Here is a 21,934-nt window from a genome sequence, read left to right as displayed (position 1 = left end):
ACAAGAAGAGCTGCACTGGAATAATTCTGTTTTATAAAAGATAAGCCACAGTTTTACATGCTAAATTGAGTATCTGTTAAAAATCAGTTAACTCCTGTATGCAGTGAGGGAACAAGCAAAACAAAACAACTGGGCACCAGGCACAAAACCCCTGCGCCCCTTGCCCCCGCCCACCCCAGATGCAGCCCACGTGTGGCCCCTGCTGCCTCTTTTACCCCTGGCCGCTGAGCGTCTTTACAGGACAAAAGAAACTCCCCAGCAGAGGGAATTCTGGAAGACTCCCAACCTGCTGTGTCAGCCTTGGAGGAGGGTACCTTGAGACATCCTACGGCACTTCAGGTAAGGAATGGGGGGATCTCCTGAGGCTTGGCAAGTTGGGAGAAGAGCCCTCCCACAGCTGGGAAAGAGGGAGTGCAGAGCACATCACTGGCACAGTACCCTGGCCCCAGGCAACAGGCCAACTGAGACCGTGGCTGGGTCGTTCCACACTGAGCCAAGCATTTTCAGCAGTTGGATGCTCTGACCTCAGAACATCTAGCACACTTCTACGGAGCAGGCCCAAGGTTGCTGAAGCCTCCTCCCTTTGTAGAGTAGATCCCTCAGTGGATCAGCAGGAACTTTCCAAAGCCCGTGGCAGAAAACCAACATTGTCTCCACATATAAATGCCTCCATCTGCAACTCCCTTTGTGCCCCCCACAGAGACTCAGAGAAGCCGGTCCTTGGGAGCAATCCTCTTAATGCCCCTGCAAGAGTCCTGCCCAGATGGATCCTCGAGGCTCCCCCTGGCTGTGTGTGCATGCCCAGATCAGAGTCACTCACACGCAGGAAGGCCCTCCACCTCCCACGCTCCCATTATCCTTCTTAGTTCAAGGTCTGGGTTGGCTGGCAGGCACAGCGATTGTGGCAGTGCCTCAAGGAGTGCAGGACGGTTGTCCACTCAGCTTAGACATGAACGAAGAGGTTGTTCAATAGTAATGGACTCTCCCAATGGTGCCACTACCTGTTCCCAGAATGTCCGGCTGGCCATTACGCCAAATTTCTCTGAGGATGCGCTCACGCTCCTCCAGCCGCTGGGCACGTTCCAATTCTTCAGCTGAAGCAAAGACATTAATTGTGAGGGTTCCATCTGGGGTGCTGGGGGATGCCAAGGGCAACTCTGTCATGGCTAATGGGGGCTCAGAAACTGCATGGTCAGCTGTATCTTCTTCCTCTTCCTCCTCTTCCTCCTCCCCTTCACTCAAGTCCCGCAGGCTTTTTTGGTGCTTGGAGGGGATGGCTTGAGGGTGCCATGAGATATGAATGACCAGCAGGCAGAGTGTCAGCACCAGACCAAAGCAAACACCCAGCACAAAGTAGAGGCCCACACTTTCCAGGTTATCTAGGCAAGACAAAGAGGAGCAGAGTCAGAAATGGTGGCTTCGGAGGCCTCCCAGACTTAGGAGGAGATGGTGAGGGTGGGGGGTTCACTGGGAAACCCTTCCCAGTCTGTGCTCTCTAGGAGTAGGCTGCCTTGGGATAATGGGAGCTGAATTCAACATTCTGGGGCACCAGGAACAGAAAGACTGCTCTACTCTAATCTCTGGCAGCACATTGGCTCCTTTGGGGTTATTTTTTACTCTTTCTATACTGCTCTTCAACCAGGCTGGAAGAAGGGAATGGTAATCCATTCAGAAAACAATATGGATAGGGTAGATCCAAGGTTGAACCTATCTTCACCATTCCTCCCTCCTGGAAGGACTTAAAAGAGAACAATAAAAACAGACTTAAGTAAAACCATCAATGGTACAAAAATTAAGTTCATTTTGGAAATCAGAAAAGCAAAGTAATAGGCAATACTATTTCCACCTGAAGTAGCTGTAACCCATAAATTGGTGAAAAATCATGTCTTCCAGGGTCTTCTGAAAGACAATACGGGTAATCTTCACTTACTGACCATTCATTCAGCGACTGTTCGAAATTATAATGGTGCTGAAAAAACATCTTTACGGCCCGTTTACAACCATTTACAACCTTCGTAGTGTTCCTCAGACACATGATTGCCACTACAGTCAGCATGCCTGACCTGTGGTTTTTTTCTCCCCCCCATTTGCAGAGCAGAGAGATTGGCGAGAAAGGGATTGCAAGAGAATAAGCTGTTTGCTCTTCCACACATTGAAAGCAATGTGATTGCGCTGGCAGCCTGGGGCTGGTTGCTGTAGGTGTGCTACACAAACAGCTTGCAGTGCTCTCTTGAACTCTCTTTCTTTCCAATCTCTCTGCTCTGGGGGTGGGGGGAGAAAAAAACAAGCAATTCCTGTAGGCAATCTCTCCTTTGCCTGACTCTTCCCCTCTTTGTAGAATAGAGAGATGGGAGGGGGGTTTCAAGAGAATAACCTGTTTGTGTGGTGTGTCCATGGCTCCCAGCCCTGGGCTGCAGCATGATTGCATTGCTTTTGATGTGTACTTAAGTGTGCACTTTGGTCAGAAAATTATTGTTTTACTACCATTTACCATTGTATTTGTGAATGAATGCTCAGTAGTCGCTAAATGAGGACTGTCTGTAAAAGATCTTGAGGGAGCTGCAAAAAAGGGGTGTGGTCACTGCAGGTGAAATCCACAGGTGAGACCATGAGCAGGATTTCCCAGGTGACATGAGTGTGCATGCTGGATTGTGTGGGCAAGGTGATATCTCAAATGCCTGGATCCTAAATGGTTTAGGGCTTTATGGACTAATGTCAATAGCTTAAACAGTTTACAGGCAACCAGGGCTTTCAGGACTAACATTAAGCAGCCTCATTTAACCACACGACTTGAAAACTGGGTAGCTGTGTTCTCTCCCAGTTGCAGCTTTCAGACGATATCTCAAGGTAGCACCACAGAGTGGACTGCCCAATTCAATGCGTGGGAGTGGGGGGGGTGGATGGTAGATTGTGGAAAAGAGGCAGGTTTTGAGTTTCCCTGGAGTGCTGAGACCATGAGCTGAAGTGCCTCGGAGAACTCATCTTCCCCACTTTTGGGATGTGTGAAGGTAGTGACGAGATGTGGGGATGCCCTGTTTTAGGTAACAGTGGGCATGGGGTGGAGGTTTGGGGGGACCAGGGGCAGGTCTGAATATTGTGGTGGTGATGGGTACGGGAAGATATGGCCGGAGACCGGGGGCAGGCCGGTCTCAGGGAAGTGGGTCCAGGGTCTTGCACTGGTTCTGCATGCCAGTCCCAGAACTCAACCCCATTTTCTGGTCAGCAGACCTGCAGAGGCCCTGGCTTTTGGCTGCTGTTACTAAATGCCAAGTCAACATGTAATAAAGCCTCCCTCATTTATTTATATTATTTTATTGTAAACCTCCCAGAGTCCCCCATGAGGTGGAGATGGGTGGTGAATAAATTTATAAATAAATTTAAAAAAAACATTTATATAGCTGCCCATCTTGTACCAAACTCTGGGTGGCTCACAACCCAGAGATAAAACCACATCTATGCACAATAAAAACCTTAAAAACCAAAAATATTAAAACCAAAAAATATGGCGCCTTAACTAAACTTAGCTCACCCTATCAAAGCCTCTATCATAGAACTTGGGGGAAAAGCCAGGCCTTGAGTGCTCTTTGGAAGGTTAAAAGGGTGGGGGCCTGCCAAATTTCAGGGGAAGGCTGTTCCATAGGGCAGGGGCTGCCATGGAAAAGGCACCCTTCCTAGGTCGCATAAGGTGGCAACATTTAAGGGAAAGGATTAGGAGTGTGCCCACCCTATCCAATTGGGTAGAATGGCCAGAAGTCCTTAGGGAGAGGCAGTCACACAAATAACCTGGTCAATGCCATATAGGGCTTTAAAGATAATAACCAGCACCTTGAATTGCACCCGGGAAGAAACTGGGAACCAGTGCAGCTCACACAACAGGGATGTAATGTGGGTGAACCTAGGGGCACCCATCACTGTGTGCTGTCACATTCTGGAGCAGTTCTAACTTTTGGGTGGTCTTCAAGAGCAGCCCCATGTACAGCGCATTGCAGTAATCCAAGCGGGAAGTGACCAAGGCACGAGAGACCATGAGCAAGACCTCTCGGTCCAGGAAAGGGCACAATTGGCGCACAAGACAAATCTGTGCAAAGACCCCCCTAGCCAGAACTGCCACCTGCTCCTTGAGCAGGAGCTGTGAGTCTAGGAGGACCCTCAAACTGATTACCAGTTCACTCCATGGGGGTGGCAACCCATCCAGTCAAAGATGACATATTTATTTATTTAATTTTTATCCCGCCTTTATTAATTTTATAAATAACTCAAGGTGGAGAACATACCTAGGAACCAGTGCAGCTCACACAACAGGGATGTAATGTGGGTGAACCTAGGGGCACCCATCACTGTGTGCTGTCACATTCTGGAGCAGTTCTCCTCCTATTTTCCCCACAACAGCAACCCTGTGAGGTGGGTTGGGCTGAGAGAGAGGGACCAGCCCAAGGTCACCCAGCTGGCTTTCATGCCCCACATTGCAGGGGCCTAGGGCTCGACCTCTCCTCCTCTACTAACCTGACTAGAACCAGCCATGGAGAAAGGAGGAGAACCACTGCAAAACAGGGCCTCCCACCCCAATCCCCAAAGCCAGTCCAGAAGGATACCATGTTTAATGGTATTGAAAGGCTCCAAGAGGTCCAGGAAGGCCAGAATGGTTATACCACCATTCTCAGACGCCTGGTTTCTAGCCCAGCACCTTAACCACTAGACCAAACTGACTCTCATATCACCTGGTCCTGGTGGGCTAAAGACCCAGAGCTACTCTGTCTTGCCAGGGTTAAGCTGAAGCCAGTTTCTCCCCATCCAGACCCTTACCGCCTCCAGGCACTTGGTCAGCATTGCAGTAGCATCACCTGCCCAGCTAGGAGTGGAGATGTATAGCCGGGTATCCTCAGCATACTGATGATACCACATCCCATGGCATTGGATGACCTCCCACAGTGGTTCAATATAGATGTTATAGGAGAGGTGAAAGAGTCGAGCCATGAGGCACCCCACATTGCAGGGGCCTAGGGCTCGACCTCTCCTCCTCTACTAACCTGACTAGAACCAGCCATGGAGAAAGGAGGAGAACCACTGCAAAACAGGGCCTCCCACCGCAATCCCCAAAGCCAGTCCAGAAGGATACCATGTTTAATGGTATTGAAAGGCTCCAAGAGGTCCAGGAAGGCCAGAATGGTTACACCACCCCCATACTGAGCTCTCCAAAGGTCATATACAAGCACAACCAATGCCGTTTCATCCAGGGTCCTCTGAATCTGAGCACCAACCACCCTCTCAACAACCTTCCTTTGAAAGGGAAGGTTGGAGACTGGATGAAAGTGGTGTAATACTGATGGGTCTACGGATGGCCTCTTGAGAAGAGGGCACACCACCACTTCCTGCAAGGCAGGTGGTACCATCCCTCCTGTAAAGAGGCATTAAGCACTGCTTGGACCCAACCACATGCCACCTCCTGGGAGGCCTTGGCCAAACAGGAGGGGCATGTGTCCAGAACAGAGGTGGCCAAGCTCACAGCCACTTCCCTGGGATCAACCGGCTCAAGCTCCTCCCAGATAACAGGGCTCAGAAGTGTCTCAGTCACTTCCAAGGGATCTGCCAGCCAGAGTCCAACTCCAAGTGAAGTCAAGCAACTTTATCTGACAGATGCCGAGAATATTCCTCACAGCGGCCCTGCAGGAGCTCCCCCAGCTCCTCCTTACCCGGGAGGGTCCTGGTCACCCGAAACAGGGCCGCTGGGCGGCTCTCTGGAATCACAATACGAGCAGAGAAGCAAGTCTGCTTCACTGTCCATATCACCACAAGGCAAGTCCTAATGTAGGCTCTGACCTGTGCTTGGTCGTCCTTGCTCTTCGTCTTCCTCCAGCAACACTCTAGGTGTCTCTTGTGTTGCTTCATCCCCCAGAGCTGCTCAGTAAACAATGCTCTACAAGATCCACATTGTGTATGTGGAGTCCACACGAGTGTGATTCGGTTCAGGGCCCCCATCACCTGCTCACTCCAAGCTGTGACAAAGGCACCCGCCAAACCGTGTGCCAGAGCTTTGGGGAAAAACCCAAGCTCCCCCTGAAACCACACTGGCCCATCAGGCACCTGAGGTGGAGCGGTGAGGGGCACCTGTGGAGAACTCTAGGGCCGAGAGAGAGTGATCCATCCATGGCAGGCAAGGGACTGATGTTAACATCCCTCAAATCCAGATCAAAATGCCCCTGCCCCGAGGCAAACACTGGATCTCAAGTGTGACCCCACTGTGTGAGTAGGGCTGTAAATAAGTTGGACCAGGTCCATGGCTGCTATGGTGGCCATGCACTCCTGTGCTACCTCAGACCCTGGGCTCAGAGACGGCAAGTTGAAGTCCCCCAGAACCATAAGCCTGGGGAACTCCACTGCCAATTCAGACACTGAGTCCAGGAGCACAGGCAGGGAGGCTGCTACACTGTAGTAAGGTAAATGAGCAGCTGTCCCCACTGATCCCGACAGCCCAACCTCACAAAGAGGGCCTCACAGCCAGCCGTGTCTGGGGCAAGGCCCCTAGCAGCCACCAGAGATTCACAAATGACACTAGCTGCACCCCCACCCCTGCCTGGAGTCATGTCTGATGCCACACAAAGCACAGAAGGGAGCATTTCAGAGAGGGGAACCCCTCCCAGCACCCAGCACCCAGGTTTTGGTGATACAGGCCAGGTCGGCCCTCTCGTCCACAATCAGATCATGGATGAAGGAAGCTTTATTGCATAGCAGCCTGGCATTAAGCAGCAGTAGTCAGGGTCCAGAGCCACCAAAGTTCTGGAAACCAGGCAGTGGGGCTGACCACAAGGGGCCAGAACACGGTATCAGTCTTAACCACCAGGGCTGCCTTCCCTGAGAGTGGCCTGCCCCATCTCCCACCCAGCCCACTCCCCAACAACCAGCCCATAAAGTGGCCTTGGCCAAGTAAATTTTTTTCTAACTGGGGTACCAGCAGCCACAAGCACTGTCCCATCCAGCTGCCTTGGGTTCTCCGCTCTACTGCAGACCCCAGGCAGACACGGTCCAAAAGCCTCAAGTGAAGACAGAGGGAACCGCCCTGACAGAGCTTCTCAACTGTCTCAGGGTTGGCAGCAGAGTTTCCTAGGCTTATGGTCCTGAGGGACTTCAATCTGCTTTCTCTGGGAGCAAGGTGACTCCACCATGACGGCCATGGGCCTATCCCAGGTCATCTAGGGCCTGACATAGGGCAGTGGTCGCAAACCAGATCTGGTTTTCTTGTTGGAGCAGTGGCAACCAGTTTTGGAGATGAAGCAGCTCTCTGTGGTTCCCCTGTCATGGTCAGGCCATGCCCTGGTTACCACAAGATTCTCTGGCACTGCCCCCAACAGAAGGAGGCAAGACTTATTAGATTGATCTGCACTTGGTGACTGATGGACTTGGATGGGTTACAGAAGGAGCTGGTGGTCATATCTGATGGTCTGCTGCACTGTCCATCTGAGGCCTTGGTTGTCCCTTGGAACGAGAGGGCAGCCGAGGCCTTGGACCAGATCATGCCTATGCAACCTCTCCCCTCCCATGGATCCTGTCACTTTCTGTGCTTTACAGAAGGACTGAGAGAGATGCTTGCCCTGTTATCTGAGAACAGTTTGAACCTGTTGGGCCTGAGGAAGCTGGCAGAATCCTCATGATTGTGAGCTCGACCACCTGCTCATTAGATACATGCCCCTCCTGGCCAGCTAAGGCTGCCCAGGATGGTGATGTGTGGTTGGGCTGGTGGATTCCTTGAGGAAGGTGATTGTTCCTCCACCTCTTTAGGAGGTACTGGTGTGCCCCCTCCTCAAGAAGCCATTGCTGGGTCCTACCCTACTGGACAATTTTGTCCAGTATCTAATCTCCCCTTTTAAGGGAACATTGTGGAAGTAGTTGCGCAGCAGCTTCAGCAGATCCTGGATGAAGTAGATTATCTGGACCCCTTTCAGTCAGAATTCAGGTCTGGGCATGGGAAGGAAACAGCATTGGTCATGCTTGAATGATTTCTGGCAGGACCGGAATTGGAGTAGTACATCCATCCTGACTCTATTTGACCTCTCAGTGGCTTTCAATACCATGGAGCATGGTGTCCTTCTGGATCAGCTCTGTGGAGTGGGAATGGGCTGGTTCTCTTCCTGTGTGGGCAGTGTCAGTGCTGATTGGATGTGAGACGTCCCACCCTTGGCCCCTACTATGTGGTACTCTCTCCAACTCGTTTAACATCTACATGAAGCTGTTGGGTGAAATCATCTGTTGCCATGGGGTGAGATATCATCAGTATGTTGATGAAAGGTGAAAGGTCCCCTGTGCAAGCGCTGAGTTATGTCTGATCCTTTGGGGGAAAACCACTTTTGCAAAGTTTTCTTGGCAGACTATAGAGCGGGGTGGTTTGCCATTGCCTTCCCCAGTCGTAATTACTTTTCCCCCAGCGAGCTGGGTACTCATTTTACCGACCTCGGAAGGATGGAAGGCTGAGTCGACCTGAGCCGGCTACCCGAGAGAGAATCCAGCTTCTGCTGGGATCAAACTCAGATGTCCTGTCTCAGTGCCCCAGTGCCTGGAGGCTGTAGAGATCTCGAGGGGGAACAACAGGCTTCAATTGAAACCTGGGCAAGACTGAGTGGCTTTGGGTTTTAGGGCCTTCTGGATTTGGGACTTTACCATCTTTGGTGCTGGATGAGGTGGCACTTCCCCAAACAGACTTGGTGTGCAATCTGGACTTCTTTTGAACTCATGACTCCTGCTTGAGGAGCAGGTGGCAGTTGTGACTAGGAGGGCCTTTGCGCAGTTTTATGTTGCACCCATTCCTGAATCATGAGGTTCTATTCATGGTTACTCATGCTCTGGTCACCTCCTGAATAAACTACTGTCATGTGCCCTACATGGGGCTGCCCTTGAAGAACATCTGGAAGCTTCAACTGATGCAAAATATGGCAGTGTAGGCAGATTTGTGTGCCCCCAGGGTTGCCACTGTGCTTCTGGGTCCAATTCAAGGGGCTGGTTTGACCTTTAAAGCCCTAGGTGGCATGGGACTGGGATACTTAAGGGATTGCCTCTCCCCAATTGCCTCTATCCATCCCATCAGGCATGTTGTGGGTCCCATCTTTCAAAGTGTTCCATCTGTCAGGACCCAGGAGATGAACCTTCTCTGCCGTGGCACCCGCCCTTTAGAGCATAATTTCCCCTGAGGTGAGATTAGCCCTGACCCTCTTGGCCTTCCGAAAATCTCTTAAATGTGTTTTTTCCAGCAGGCTTGTGGATCCCGTGGAAATAGGGAGCCTATCGTGGTTACATTGTGTGTAGGATGTTGGTCCATTCTCCTGCAATTTTATGTCTATTTAGGTTTAATTGTTTTTAATGGTTGTTTTAGACTTCTTTTTAACTGTTGGTTTTAGTGTACACTGCCCAGAGTCATGTTTGTGAAATGGGCAGCTATATAAATTTGAAAAATAAAATAAACAGAGCAATTATTAGGGCAAGGATCACTGAGAAGATTGTCTTGCTCCTGCTAAGATCACAGCTGGTATAACAGCTGGACCTGCACATACATCTGGCCACTGAGCCTCTGGGGGCACACTGGAATCACAAAGACCCCAAGGACACCCCTGCTCCTTTGCAGGGAATGGTGCCTTGTCCAGGGCACGCCACTTTCCTAGTCCCTGGGCCTGAGAACCACCTGTCTGCAGGACGCCCCTCTTCAGCTTTGGTCTCTTGGCCCTTGCCCAGCCTCCCCGTCTTCTAGGCCACTGCCAAGCATCTGCATGATGGGGCTGGAGGAGGCTGAAAGACCCAGGAGATCAACACAGTAGCACTCCCCCCACCTCCCTTGGTAAAGGCCATCCATCAGGTCAACCAAGGCTGCTTCTGTGTCACAACCAGGCCTGAAGCCAGACTGAAAAGGGGATAAATAACCTTCTCCAACCGGCCATGATGAGTTAAACCCAGGCTGACTCTGAACGCCTACTGGAATTTTAGCTGCTAACCCTTGAAGGTTCCATCAGTTGTGCAGCAGGCAGCAAAGCACTCGTTCATGAATGCTTAAAACTGACATAAACATTATAGTATAAAGAAGGTAATAAATGCGTGTGTGTGTGTGTGTGTTAATTTGTGTGTGTCTGCGTATACTCACCCATACACAGACACAAAATGGTGGAGATTTGCAGTTGTAGTAAAGAATACTGATTTTGGGTTAACCTGATAGAATATTGAAAAAAATATTGAAGGAAGATTATGGCATGGATTTTAATTGTCAAAAGTGATATGATAGTTAACAAAGTGTAGTGAAGACTGCATAACTGTTTCGTCTTTTCTGTACTCCAAGATCTAGACTGCAAACTGTTACCAGTAAAAGTAGTCAGAAAGGTCCTATGTGAGAATACTTGAAATACTGTCAGTATTTCTCCCTGCAGTGCAGCACCACTACCTGGTGTAGCAAACAGAAGGAAGGCCTGAAATGAAACATGAAACAACAACATAAAGACACTTTCCAACTGCACTTTTAAGATGGTTTAATGATAAAATCTGCACCATGGTTTAGAGCAATCATCTCTAGCCAGGGCTTTTCAAAATGGGTTGATTTCCTCCCATTCCCCCAGCCCCTGGGCCATTGATGAAATATTCCATTATGTTCCATTCTGGCAAGCATACTTGAGTCTGCATGCAGGCACCTGTAAGCAACCGGGGCACACCCTTCCCCTCTGCTGCAGCCTGACTCCAGCTGAGCCACCATGAACATAATTTCCAAACAGTAAGACCTACTAGCTGGGAATGTTCACACACACACACACCCTGGCTCTGCTTTGCAGGGGAAGAAAGGTACCCAGAGCTAGTTGTAGGCCAAGCATGTTGTGTACCCATGCAGCACTCTTAAACACTGTCCAGTGTGGTGGCAGGCACACCTCTTTCAGGTCAAGCCCTATTTTGCCCACTTACCTCGGATGTGCGCATAGGCCGCGATGCTGCTACTTAGGAGCTCCATCTCCCCTCTGCCGTCTGTCTCCATAGCGGATGTCTTTGTGGTACCTGGACAGGGGAGGGTGGAGTTTCAGCACTGAGGAAAGGCTGCATCATCCTCGCTGCCAAGGACTGAGCCCTCATATTGCCCTTCACCCGGCTAGCTGGTTTGCCTTGATTATTTTTAAATTAAAAATTAGAATATAATCTGCTCATTACATTTTCTTCAGTTGCTCAAGGCAACTTATACACCAACCTTGTCCAACCTTTTGACCCTGGAGGGAACCCTTGAAATATTTTCCAGGCCTTGGGGAACCCCTGCACATTCAGGCTCAAATATAGGCCAGAAGTTACTGGCCAGAAGTTATTATATTTGTTTCCTGGGCAGGCCTGTATATATGCATTAACAGTGTTTTTAAACTAAACATAAAGAATGAAACTTACCTGTTTAATGTGAAGTTGCCCAAATTTGAAATAACTTTTAAAATGAATTGCTATCTCCCAGGGAACCCCTAGTGACCTCTCGCAGAATGCTAGAGTGCCACAGAAGTCTAGTTGAGGAACCCTGTTATAAACTGATTGTCTTTCATTTGATCTCCAAATACATGAGCCTGTGAAATGGGCTGGGCTGAGAAACTGACTCAAAGTCAGCCAGGGAGTCTCCATTGCTGGAGGTGGATTAGAACCTAGTGCAGCATTTTACACTGTGCTGGTACTTAAGATCTGGAGTTAATATTTTACCTCCTGGCCATGGGAAACCTATCAGTTGAATTCTGGGGCTGCATCACGCTGACATGTTTACAGGGGGGTTGGCTTCGAAGTCTAGGACCCTCTACCACATTTTTGCAAAGCACTCTCAAATCATGCATTCAACATTTGTCAGGAAAGCTGGCACTTTTTGGTAGCATATTGGTTTTTGTGCCACAAAAGGGACAGAATAGGTATATTGTGCTTCTGCAAGGCATTTGACATCTCTCAAAGCAGAAAAGAAGCTGAACTTCATGCCGCTTCACTCCGGTGATGTCCCAACGGCCTCTTGCCCATCTGTTTCTCTGAGTGGAAATATGGCGGTGGGATGGGGTGGATCCCAAAGACAGTGTAGTCCCTGACTAGGAAAAAGTTGCCCACCTACTTCTGAGTTCTTGAAAGTAGGTACATGACTACCTTTGCTTTAGCACTCACAACTAGGCAAGTTAAATAAAAGCAGCTTTGAAACCAGGATGGTAGAAAAACAGTGTCCTTTTAGTCAGCAGGCACAGCCTGGCTCCCTCCAGGCCCTGCAGGCACATCGTGGGATCCCTGGCAGAGGCCGCCAAATCCTGTGACGGTCGCCCATCCCAACTGCCCTCTTCAGGCAAGCCAAGAGCAAATTGTGACCCTTCACAATCCCTGCCCAGCAGCCAAACAGGAGAGGAAACAGTTTGTTTTCCTCGCCCTTTGCTCTGGCTCCCTTCAGCCCTTAAAATGCCCCATGTTTTCTGAGCTGCAGAACCTAGCAGGCAAGGAAGGAAAAGGGATTTCTCTGGAGCTTCCTGGCTGAAGAGCAATCTGAAACTGCACCTCCCATCCTCAAACCTGATCCAGTTGGTCTTTTGTGGGTCTGGCTTAATGATAGCTAAGAACTGTCCCTACACCCCCCCTTTCTGTCACTGTCAAGGGATAGCTGCATCTCAGAGGCAGAACAGCAGACTGTGTGTCCAGGTTTCGGTTTCTGCTCCCAGCCAGGGCCAGTCCCCAGGTCATGTCTATGTATTGTATGTCAAGGATGCTGCAGAGTCCTGATGGGGATTGTGGGACACGGTCCAATGTAGGAGCCACTCTGGACAGTACAAGGCCTGGTGAAGAATTCAGTGGCCCATGGGGCAGGCAGAGCAGAGCGTGAAAAGGCCTAGAGGACAAAGGGCTGGCTTTGGATAGGAAGATTGGAGATCAGCTTGCATCCAGAAAAAGGCTTTTGGGGCTCTCACTTATGCCGAGCACTGTGTATTACTGCTATCACCACTGCTATCAAATCATAGTGGGTCCCAGCCCCACTTCTCCATGGAGATGCCATTTAGGAGGGTAAAACACAGATCTAGTATATTCCAAGCTGAAAGGAATCTATAAGTTGCAACATCAGGTAGTATGGAAGCCTGCAGCATAGCTGAGAAGATGGCTTAAACCTGACTTGATGGAAGTCAGGCATCTGGGTGATGTGAGATCCCAAGAATGCCCTAAATCTGCATGAGAGGCTTTTCTTCTCACAACTGCTAAACACTCAGAGCAGATCCATGGAGCACAGTTTTTCTACCTGTGTTCCATGGAGCCACAGGGTCAGTTCTGTGAGAACTTGATGGAGCTCTATGAAAGACAAAGTCAAAAAAAAACGTTCACCCAAATACAGCCAATTTTCTATCACTAGAACCTCTTGATCAGGGCTTCCAGGATATCATCATCATCATCATCATCATCATCATCATCATCATCAACAAAACCTAACAGCTTCTGCTGAAAAAGTTCGAATACCCCCATCTAGAGTTCTGGGCAAACTTTCTGGAAAGGTGGACCAAGATTTAGTAGACGCTTCTATAGTCAACAAGGGAAGCTACTCTCCCTTAAAATATAATCAAACGAACAAGCACAGTGGATGACACAAAAGCAAGAGAGGCTCTCCTCCGAGGAAGGAAAGAGCATTGCTGCATGACAGGGTGGTTTTCCGAACAGCAGAGGAGCTTTTGGTGTGTCCTGCCAGAAGATAAGAGACACCTTGGGGCAGTTGATGACTCATTACAGGGGCACCCAAAGCAAGCCCAGTTTCACAATGTCACAAGAGGGATGGAGTTTGCATGTTTTGTCATTTGCCACCTTGTCCCCTCCAGATGCCTCTGCTAAGTACTATGAGAGACAGAAACAAACATGTGTTGTCCAGAGCCACTGGCTTGCGAAGAGTGCACTCATCCAGGAGCACTGATAAAGGATATTACAGAACAACTTCCAAGACTGACAGTTACCCCTTCCGGCACATCCAGGCGGGAGCAAACTGTGCTGCAGACAACAGCTACACCATGGGCTTGGGGATCTGGAAGGAGGTTCAAGGCCATTTTCTCTACCCTTCCACTCCAGGGAAGAGGACAAGAAAGGGAAGATGCTACAGGTTTGGTTTTGGGAGGATGGTTAGTGTGAATGATGGACTTGTACAAGATGGATTGTACCTCAGAAGATCCGCTGAATTTTGTCAAACGTGATCAGGAGGGTTTCAAACTATCTCTGTCAGGCTTGGAGATGTAAATATGTAAGGTCTTCTGATAAGGATTTGTGCACTGCAGGAGAACTGAACTCTTAAGTTACTTGGTGGAAACCAATACTGGTTTGGCTGTTAACTTCAAACTAATGCTGAGAGTATAAGGACTTGAACTTTTATTCCAGGTAGAAAAAAATATTTGATAGGTGTAACGAATTTGGCAGGATGATTCTAATGATTAGAATACAGCAACTGAAGAGCATAACTTCAAAAAGAACAGAAGCAATAGAAAGGGGGAAAAGAGAGTTGCATATTATGTTATAATTCTTCACATCTCCAGAAATCCAAGGGATGCCTTTGTCAAAAAAAAGTGGAGGAATTAGTAAAAATAAAACTATGGCAAAGATATATTACTGCTTACCCAATCAAGCAGAAGATGTGAACGATGCCTTTCAAAAGCTAAGTGTAGATCTGTCAAAGAAGCAGGAAGGAATAACAATGGAAGACAAACTCTGCCACACAATCCTTCCAGAAAATCCCTGACTTAACTCCCTGACACTATCCTTCCCTTGATATTGACCAATGGGGAAGAATTAGGAGCTGGTGGAAACAGCAGGAGTGCTTGTTTTTAAAGAAAACTAGCTGAGTGTGGTCAAACCTGTGCTTTGGACTTCAAAAAAGCAGTTTTAACGAACTCAGAACAATTATAAGGAGGACTTATGTGAGAAGGTGATGGGAAAGTGAGCACAAAATGGTCGATAGTTCCAAAAAAGGCTATATTAAAAACACAATTGCAAACTATTCCAGCAAGGGAAAAAATAGAAGAGCACAAGAAGCTCAGTGAAGACCTGACATAAGGGATATCTACAGGAAGCAGAAAGAGGGATGGGTCACCAAAGAAGCCCACAGAGAGATCCAGTATAAGGGAACTGTTGTAGCCTCTGCTCAGTGAAGATGGCCAAATGCTAACTGGTAACACAGCAGAGAGAGCCAGTTTGGCCTAGCGGTGAAGGCACCAGCTTAGAAACCATGAGATGGTGAGTTCTAGTCCTGCCTTAGGCACAAAGCCAGATGGGGGACCTTGGGCCAGTCACTCTGTCTCAGCCCTGAGAAGGAGGCAATGGCAAACCACTTCTGAAAAACCTTGCCAAGAAAACTGCAGGGACTGGTCCAGGCAGTCGCCAGGAGTCAACTGACTCGAAAGCACCTCCCCCCAACAAAAAACCACAGTAAACGACTCAGCTCTCCTCATCCAACTGGAAAATAACAGAATACATTTAACAGAGACATGGAAAGTTATTAGGTAGCAGTTACCAGATACACAGGGATAGAACAGGGATACCTGGCTTGGAAAGAGTAGAAACTGAATATGGATCAGCAGTGTGATTTAGCTGCAAAAAAGACAAATATGGTTTTAAAATGAAATACACTTTCCAAGCTACAGAGTCCATCTTATGTCCAATTCTGGGCACCACACTTTAAGAAGGATTCAGACAAATTCAAGAAACAACAAAGATAATTGGGAACTAAGTATCTAAGAAACTGGAAAGTTCGATGAGAAAAAAACTGAAGGAACTGGTGGTTTAGTGGAGAAGAGAGATGATTTAAATATCTGAACATGATGCAACCAAGAAGCACAAAGGTTGTCCTCTATCATTCCAGAAGGCACAACAAAAGTAATGGAATTAAGTTTATTTATTCATTTATTATTCAAATTTTGCTACCGCCCATCTCCCCCAAAAAGCGGACTCTGGGCAGTTAAGTTACAGGAAGCCCCATTTCAACCGAAGGGCAAGCAGTTTGCGTGTGAAGGAATGACTCAGCGAGGAGGTGAGCTCCCCTTCCCTGGTCATGCTGAGAGGCCAGCTGGGACACTGAAGTTTGGATTCCTATGAAGAGCAGGGTAGGCACCCTCAAGGACCCCTTCTAACTCTGGGTCCTAGGAAAAGAAAGGAGGGAGACGATCAGCAGCAACCCCATTTATTACTGTGACTTCCCCTCTGCTTTGGCACCAGCCCAACAGTGTCTTGAGAGGGGAAGGTCGTTCCTGTTTTCACTAAGAGGCATTGTTCAGATGTAAAAGGTCATGCTCTGCACCAGAAGGACTTCCCTGCCCTGTGACTGACAACAAAGGAGCATTCAGGACCACTGAATGATGAGAAGCTCCTTCCCTTTGGGGACAGCTGATCTCCCCCTTGGAAACACCCAGCTCCTGCCTCTTGTTGGCAGAGGTCATGCAAGGCTCCTTTGCAAACAGACCCCTCCTGGCATGCAGGACATTCAGAATTTCAAGCAAGCCTTTGACAGGAGCTGACACCCTGCCAGGCAAGTGGGCAGAGAAGATGCATTTTGGGGCTTCCTCTCATTAACACCCAAGGTGTGCCCTGTGGGCAAGGACGTGACCAATTACCTGTTGGCAGTTTTGGTTCTTTTGGCGGGGGGGGGGGGGGTGGACATTTTTCTGGAGGACTCCGCAATGCTCAGCTTTCGCTTTGCTCCATCTAGAAATTGGCTTTTAAAAAATCGAGGGTTGCAAGGGACATCCATTAGAAAATCCCTCCAGAAGAGGGGACAAAACGTTAAGGATCCCTTGTGAGGAAATAGCTTTAAATGTGTCCCGGGCTGCTTCTTTGTAGGCAGGGCCGCAACTAGGGGAGGGCAACCGGGGCATGTGCCCCGGGCACCGCGCTGGGGGGGGGGGCGCCAAAATGGGCGCGGAATCCATGTTTGCCCCGGGTGACACAGACCCGAGCTGCGGCCCTGTTTGTACGGTCTGTGGGATTAAAGGAGAAAAGGCAGGACACAATGTCTGGGGAGCTCCAGCACCGCCAGCACCTCCCACCCAAAAGCAGGACCGAAGCTCCTCCTCCTGGGCCACCGTGGCTCACGGCTGTCGGGCCGGGCAGGGCCTGGCTGCTGGCCAGTCGGGGCAGGAAAGGCAGGAGCGCGGGAGAGGCCAGGCGGAGCCAGAGCCCCCCTCAGCCCTGGAGATGACGTTGGAAGCGACAGGATACAACTCTGGAACTGCTGATAAGAGCCTGCCCCCCCGCCCCCAGTGAGAAAACACGCCTAGCCTAAAGGGGCGGAGGGGGGGAGCTGGCGGCATGGAGCCCCCCCTCTCGCGCTGTCCCGCCGCGGTCCTCCTTCACGGGGCCCGGTCCAGGAAACCGCCCGGGGGGCGGGGGCTCGCGGCCCCAGGTGACAGCCCCCTCCCTGCGACCCTTGGACGGTCTGGGGGAAACGCGGCCCCGCCACAACTCCCTCCCGTGGTCTGGGGGACCCGCAGATCCGGGGAGAAGGGAGGGAAGGGGCGGCGCCCGTGGCCCTGCTCCTCGGGAGAGGCGCGGCTCCGGCTAAGTGGGCTCCGTCCAGGAGAACGGGGGTGGTGGTGGTGGTGGTGAGCCAGAGTTCAGCTGCTGGACCAGCCTCGTCGCCAGTTTTTGCCCGGCAAAACGAAGGAGCAAGGCAACCTCTGAGCTTGCGCAGAGTGCTGGCCACGAGTAGCCAGGCCTCGTCCTCTGTTGGGTCTGCAGAAGGCCTGCCCTCCCCGCGCCTCCCAGCGAGGTTGTGTCCACTCAGGAAGCGGCCGCCTTCCCGCGCAGGCTCTCGGGCCGATCCGGGCAGAAAGCTCGCCAGACCGGGCGAGCAGGCAGGCGGCTGCCGAGAGCGCGCCTTCTCCCCCCGTCCGCCGCTGGGGCAGCGGAGGCGGGAAGCGGCGGCGGCTCCTCGGGGCGCATCCTGCTTCGGTGCCGCCGCCAGGAGCGGGAGCCGTGGGACGGCCGGGAGTGCGGGGGCGCCGCGGCAGCAGCTTACCTGTTGCGCCTTCGAGCCTGCGGCCGCCGTCTCCCCACGGCGGCAGAGGGAGGCCCGGCCGGGCGGGATCCGGCCCGGGGCTGACAGGCCGGGCGGGCGGCGCGAGTGGAAAGCGGCGCTCCCTTCCGCGCGGGCAGCGCGCGGGCAGCGCGGTCGGGGCCGGCCGGGGGGCGGGGAAGCAAGCGGAGCAGGCTGCCGGGGCAGGGAGGGGGCGGCCGAAGCGACGCCCTCCCTGGCCGGGCAGCGGTAGGCGCAGGGACGTCGGTCGGCCGCCCTCGGCCGGGAGAAGGGAGTGTCGCGGTGGCCGGCACAAAAAGCCCCCTTTGAGCGGGATTAGCCAGGACGGGAGCCCGCCCTTCCGCTGGGACGGCCCCCGGGGGCGTTTGCCAGCGGGCCAGGAAAGCAGCGTCCGGCCCACCGACGGGGAGAGGGGCCCGCCTTGACCGGCCGCCCCCTCCCACTCCCCCGCTCCCCCCCCGTGGCGCAGCGCAGCGCCGCTCCCCACCCCGAAGGCTGGAGAAGGCTCGGGGGAGGCGCCGTCCGGGCGAGCGGCTCCCGGTTAGGAAAGGTGGCCTAAGTTTGGCGGAGAGCCGCTCCCCCCTCCGGGCCGGGCCCGCTCCGTCTTCAGTCTCGCAGGTTTCAGTGGTGGGCGGCTGAAGGGTCGAGACGCTGATTCTGGACGCGTGCAGAGCGCCGTCCCCGAGCAGGCGCGGATTCTGTTAATCACGAACGGCAACTCCAACCACGCAGGGAGGCTGCCCGGCGGGACTCACTCGGCCCTTCCCCCCCCCCCGGCCTCTTCCCGGGAAAGGCCTGCCCTTCGCTGGGGGCAGAGGCAGCCAGATCCTCTGGGTTTTTTTCCCAGAAACATCCTGACGTAAGGCTGAAATGCAAAAAATGCAAGGCAGCCGCGGAGGCCAGCGGCCGCTCCAGCAAACAGACTTTCCCAGCCCTGGCCGCAGGGGAGGGGCCCCTCTCTAAGTCCCCGGGCTGGAGCTGTCTCCCCGCCAGGGCTCGAAGCCTGATAGGCAGTGAGGGGAGCCCGCTGGGGAAGCTGCACTGGGGCAAAGGTGGAGGCTCTGGGCCCTCCCCACTCTTGCAGGGCAGTTGCAGCTTCCCGTGAGCCCCCCGCCCCCCGTTAATGATTCTGCAAAGCAAGAGATTGGAAGGCCAAGTGGGTGCCCTCCTGGGCATCTCTTGCCTTTCACTGGACCTGGTGCTGGGCCTTGCTAAAGGAGACTTCAGCTGCTCTGTTCTGCCCAGGAGGGAGCAAGGGCAGCCCCCTCCCCGCGCTGCCTCCCCGAGACTCAGCAGGCCCTGGGCTCGCTTGCCCGGTCTCCCAGGGAACGCATTCCAATGTGGGGACATGGCTGGGGAGGGGCTGGAAGGTTTTGTGTGGTTTGGGGGAGGGCTGTGGTCCAGGAATGCTTCCTGCCCTCCTCAGAATACAAAACAGTGGCAGAAGCCTTCCTGCCTCATCCCACAGGTGGCCCGGAAGTAGCCCTCCCTGCTCTGGGGACCCTGGGCAGAAGGGAAGCTGCAGCCCACCTCTTTCCCAAGCAGCCATTTGCGCATCCTGGGGGCTGGAAATTCCTATGGGAATCTGTGGGGAAGCTTTCCTCATAAAGCTGGCAGAGGGGGACACGAGGTCATTCCACAGCTGGCCAAACACAGAGAAAGGCTCCTGCTTTTCTTTCAGGGACAGATGAGAGAAGGGAAGGGCGCCTACTCCTGCGCTGCTTACCGGGGCAGTGGGAGGTGGGTGATCCAGGGCCTCTGGGAGAGCCAGGAAGCCCTTTGCACAGAAACTCCCAACTTGTCCCTTCCTGCAGTGTCTGCAGCGTCCTCCTGTCTGGAAAGGAAGACGCAAATGAGGCACCGAGATGGGGTCTGGTTTGCATTAAGGCTGCAGAGCAACAGGAAATGGCTGCTGGTGGGGCCAGAGCTCCCCCTTCCTCCTAGGCGCAGGCTTTGGGGGGCCAGAGGAGGATCAGTTGGGGAGTTGTTTTGCTTTTGAGCTTGTGCAGGACCCACAAGTGCTCAGGTGGACCCAGTGTCCGCCAAATGAGTAATTATTGCAGGGAAAAAGAGCAGACTTAAAGACTGTACGTCAGTGGGAAGGGGCAGTAGTAGCCTCTCCTTTAAAAGGGTTTTTAAAAGGGGTAAGATGTGAATTCATTTAGATTTAAGCGCATGCAGATTTGAGATAGCCCCTGGGTTGGCAGGAAATGCAGAGAGCAGGCGGCAGTCTTCAGCGTCGTCATGCTAAGAAGGGACAAGTAGTCCTCTAGAGGTGCAGGAGGCAGCTCCCTAAATTTAGCTCTTGGGACCCACTCCAGGCTCATATCTTTCTGGGTCTAAGTTCTGTGGCTTTCAGGTGTTCCCAATCTCATGTTCTTGTTTCTAAGACAGTCTTGCAAACAGCTTAATGGGAAAAATTAGATCTTTTTCAGCAGAGAACTTGCTAAAGGAAGATTCTCCCATCTTTTAGGCCATCCAACCCACCATTTTTCTTGTGTCTTGGCAGCCAGTCAGCAAGACCTCTCTAAATATGCCTCCTAAGTGTTTCTTTATCATGTGAAGACCCAGCTCTCTGGAGATGTCCATAATGCTGGGAAAGATGGGAGGAAGGAGAAGGAGAAGATGACCAGCAGCAAGGCAGAGGTCTCAACGGTGGTGAGGGGGCACCGCTGGAGGACCTGAAGGGCCAGGTTGAGGACCGATCCTCCTGGCAAAAATGTATGTGGTCACTGTATGACACATAATCTATGTGTAGCCAGCTAGTTTTTTTCTTGCACCTTACTTGTAATCAGCTCCCTGAGTGAACGTAGGGGACAGCAAACAGAAGTTTGCCAATGAAATTCAGTGGGGAATCTCTAACAAATTTTCCCTTAAGGTAAAGGTTTTGTACTTGGCTAACCTGGGAAGCTGAGAAGGAAAAAAGAGGAAATGGACTTTTTTTAATGGTGCGCAGGGTTGGCTATAAAGAGGGCAAGGAGACAGTTTTTATCCAGCCTTCCTGTCCATGGAAAAGAAGAATCGTGCAGATGGAATGATGGGCTGTGCAAGTGGGAGGGATGGGGGAGCTCAATTCCTGTCTACATGATGAACTGCTAGAACAGAATGAGTTGTACCTCACAAGGGCTGGAAAAAACATAATTAGGCAATGGATCACAAGTGTTTTTAAAGGAACTTAGTAGGATTGGAAGGAAAGATTGTTGCAATGAATGGGTTAAGTACCTCCAGGAGAAATCAGAAAATTGGCTGAAATTTCATACCATTCATTAAAAGCAAATAGTTTTTAATAGATGAAATGGAGACCCAGAGAGATGTTTCCCATTATTGGGAAATAGCATTTAAAGCTTGAAGTTATTCAAAGGGAAGAGAGGTAATAGAAGTTACAGTGTGTAGTGAAGATTTCCACACAGAATTTCAAGTAAACGAATTCAATAAAACTAGAGAGAATATGGATTAAATGTATATGCTGTCCGACTTCCAGGGACTCTGGGCAGTTTACAAATTGTCAAAAACATTTAAAAACAACACAACAAAAGAACCAAAGATAGCAGAGAAAACGAACCCCAACGGCAACAAGGAAAGAGAAGGCAAGGGGTCTCCCCCTCCCTTGCCAAGGCCGGGGTGAAGAGCCAGGTCTTTGCAGCTCTTCCGAATAGCAGAGGGGGCCATCCAGACCCTGGTACAGAGTGGGCTTCCATGGGATGGCGATGGGTGGACATTTAATGGAAGGAACCCAGAGTGTGTTAACCCTGCAAGATCGAATTGGCTGGAGGGATACGAGGCAGACAGGCAGCCCCTCAAGCAACCAGGCCCCGTGCCAGGTAGGGCTTTATAGGTAGCCATTGAAAGAAGTGAAGGGACCCTAAAAGAAATATGGTCCTTGTTATCTACTATAACCTACCTAGCCTAAGTGCTCCTTCAGAGTGGCATGAAGTAATGGCG

The 21,934-nt window shown here is 51.4% G+C and overlaps 2 protein-coding genes across 4 annotated transcripts in view; one reads left to right on the top strand and one right to left on the bottom strand.

Moving 5' to 3' along the window:
* Nucleotides 1-21,934, top strand: part of THRAP3 (thyroid hormone receptor associated protein 3) — a 185,043-nt gene that overhangs the window by 42,212 nt on the left and 120,897 nt on the right. The gene's annotated exons all lie outside the window — the stretch shown is intronic.
* Nucleotides 200-20,051, bottom strand: EVA1B (eva-1 homolog B). Of its 2 annotated transcripts, none has more exons than XM_063312158.1 (4): nt 19,719-20,051; nt 10,921-11,010; nt 315-1,379; nt 200-278 (listed from the first exon to the last, which is right to left on the bottom strand). In XM_063312158.1, exons 1-3 carry the CDS (start codon nt 19,873-19,875, stop codon nt 967-969), a joined length of 660 nt encoding a protein of 219 aa, XP_063168228.1. In that variant the 5' UTR covers nt 19,876-20,051; the 3' UTR covers nt 200-278; nt 315-966. The 2 variants fall into 2 exon arrangements, with proteins under 2 accessions (XP_063168228.1, XP_063168229.1); XM_063312159.1 differs by lacking the exon at nt 19,719-20,051 and adding an exon at nt 17,975-18,092.

Source organism: Candoia aspera, chromosome 10, assembly GCF_035149785.1.
Source record: "Candoia aspera isolate rCanAsp1 chromosome 10, rCanAsp1.hap2, whole genome shotgun sequence".
In the NCBI taxonomy this organism is placed as follows: Eukaryota; Metazoa; Chordata; class Lepidosauria; order Squamata; family Boidae; genus Candoia; species Candoia aspera.
This window is presented reverse-complemented; position numbering and strand designations above follow the sequence as displayed.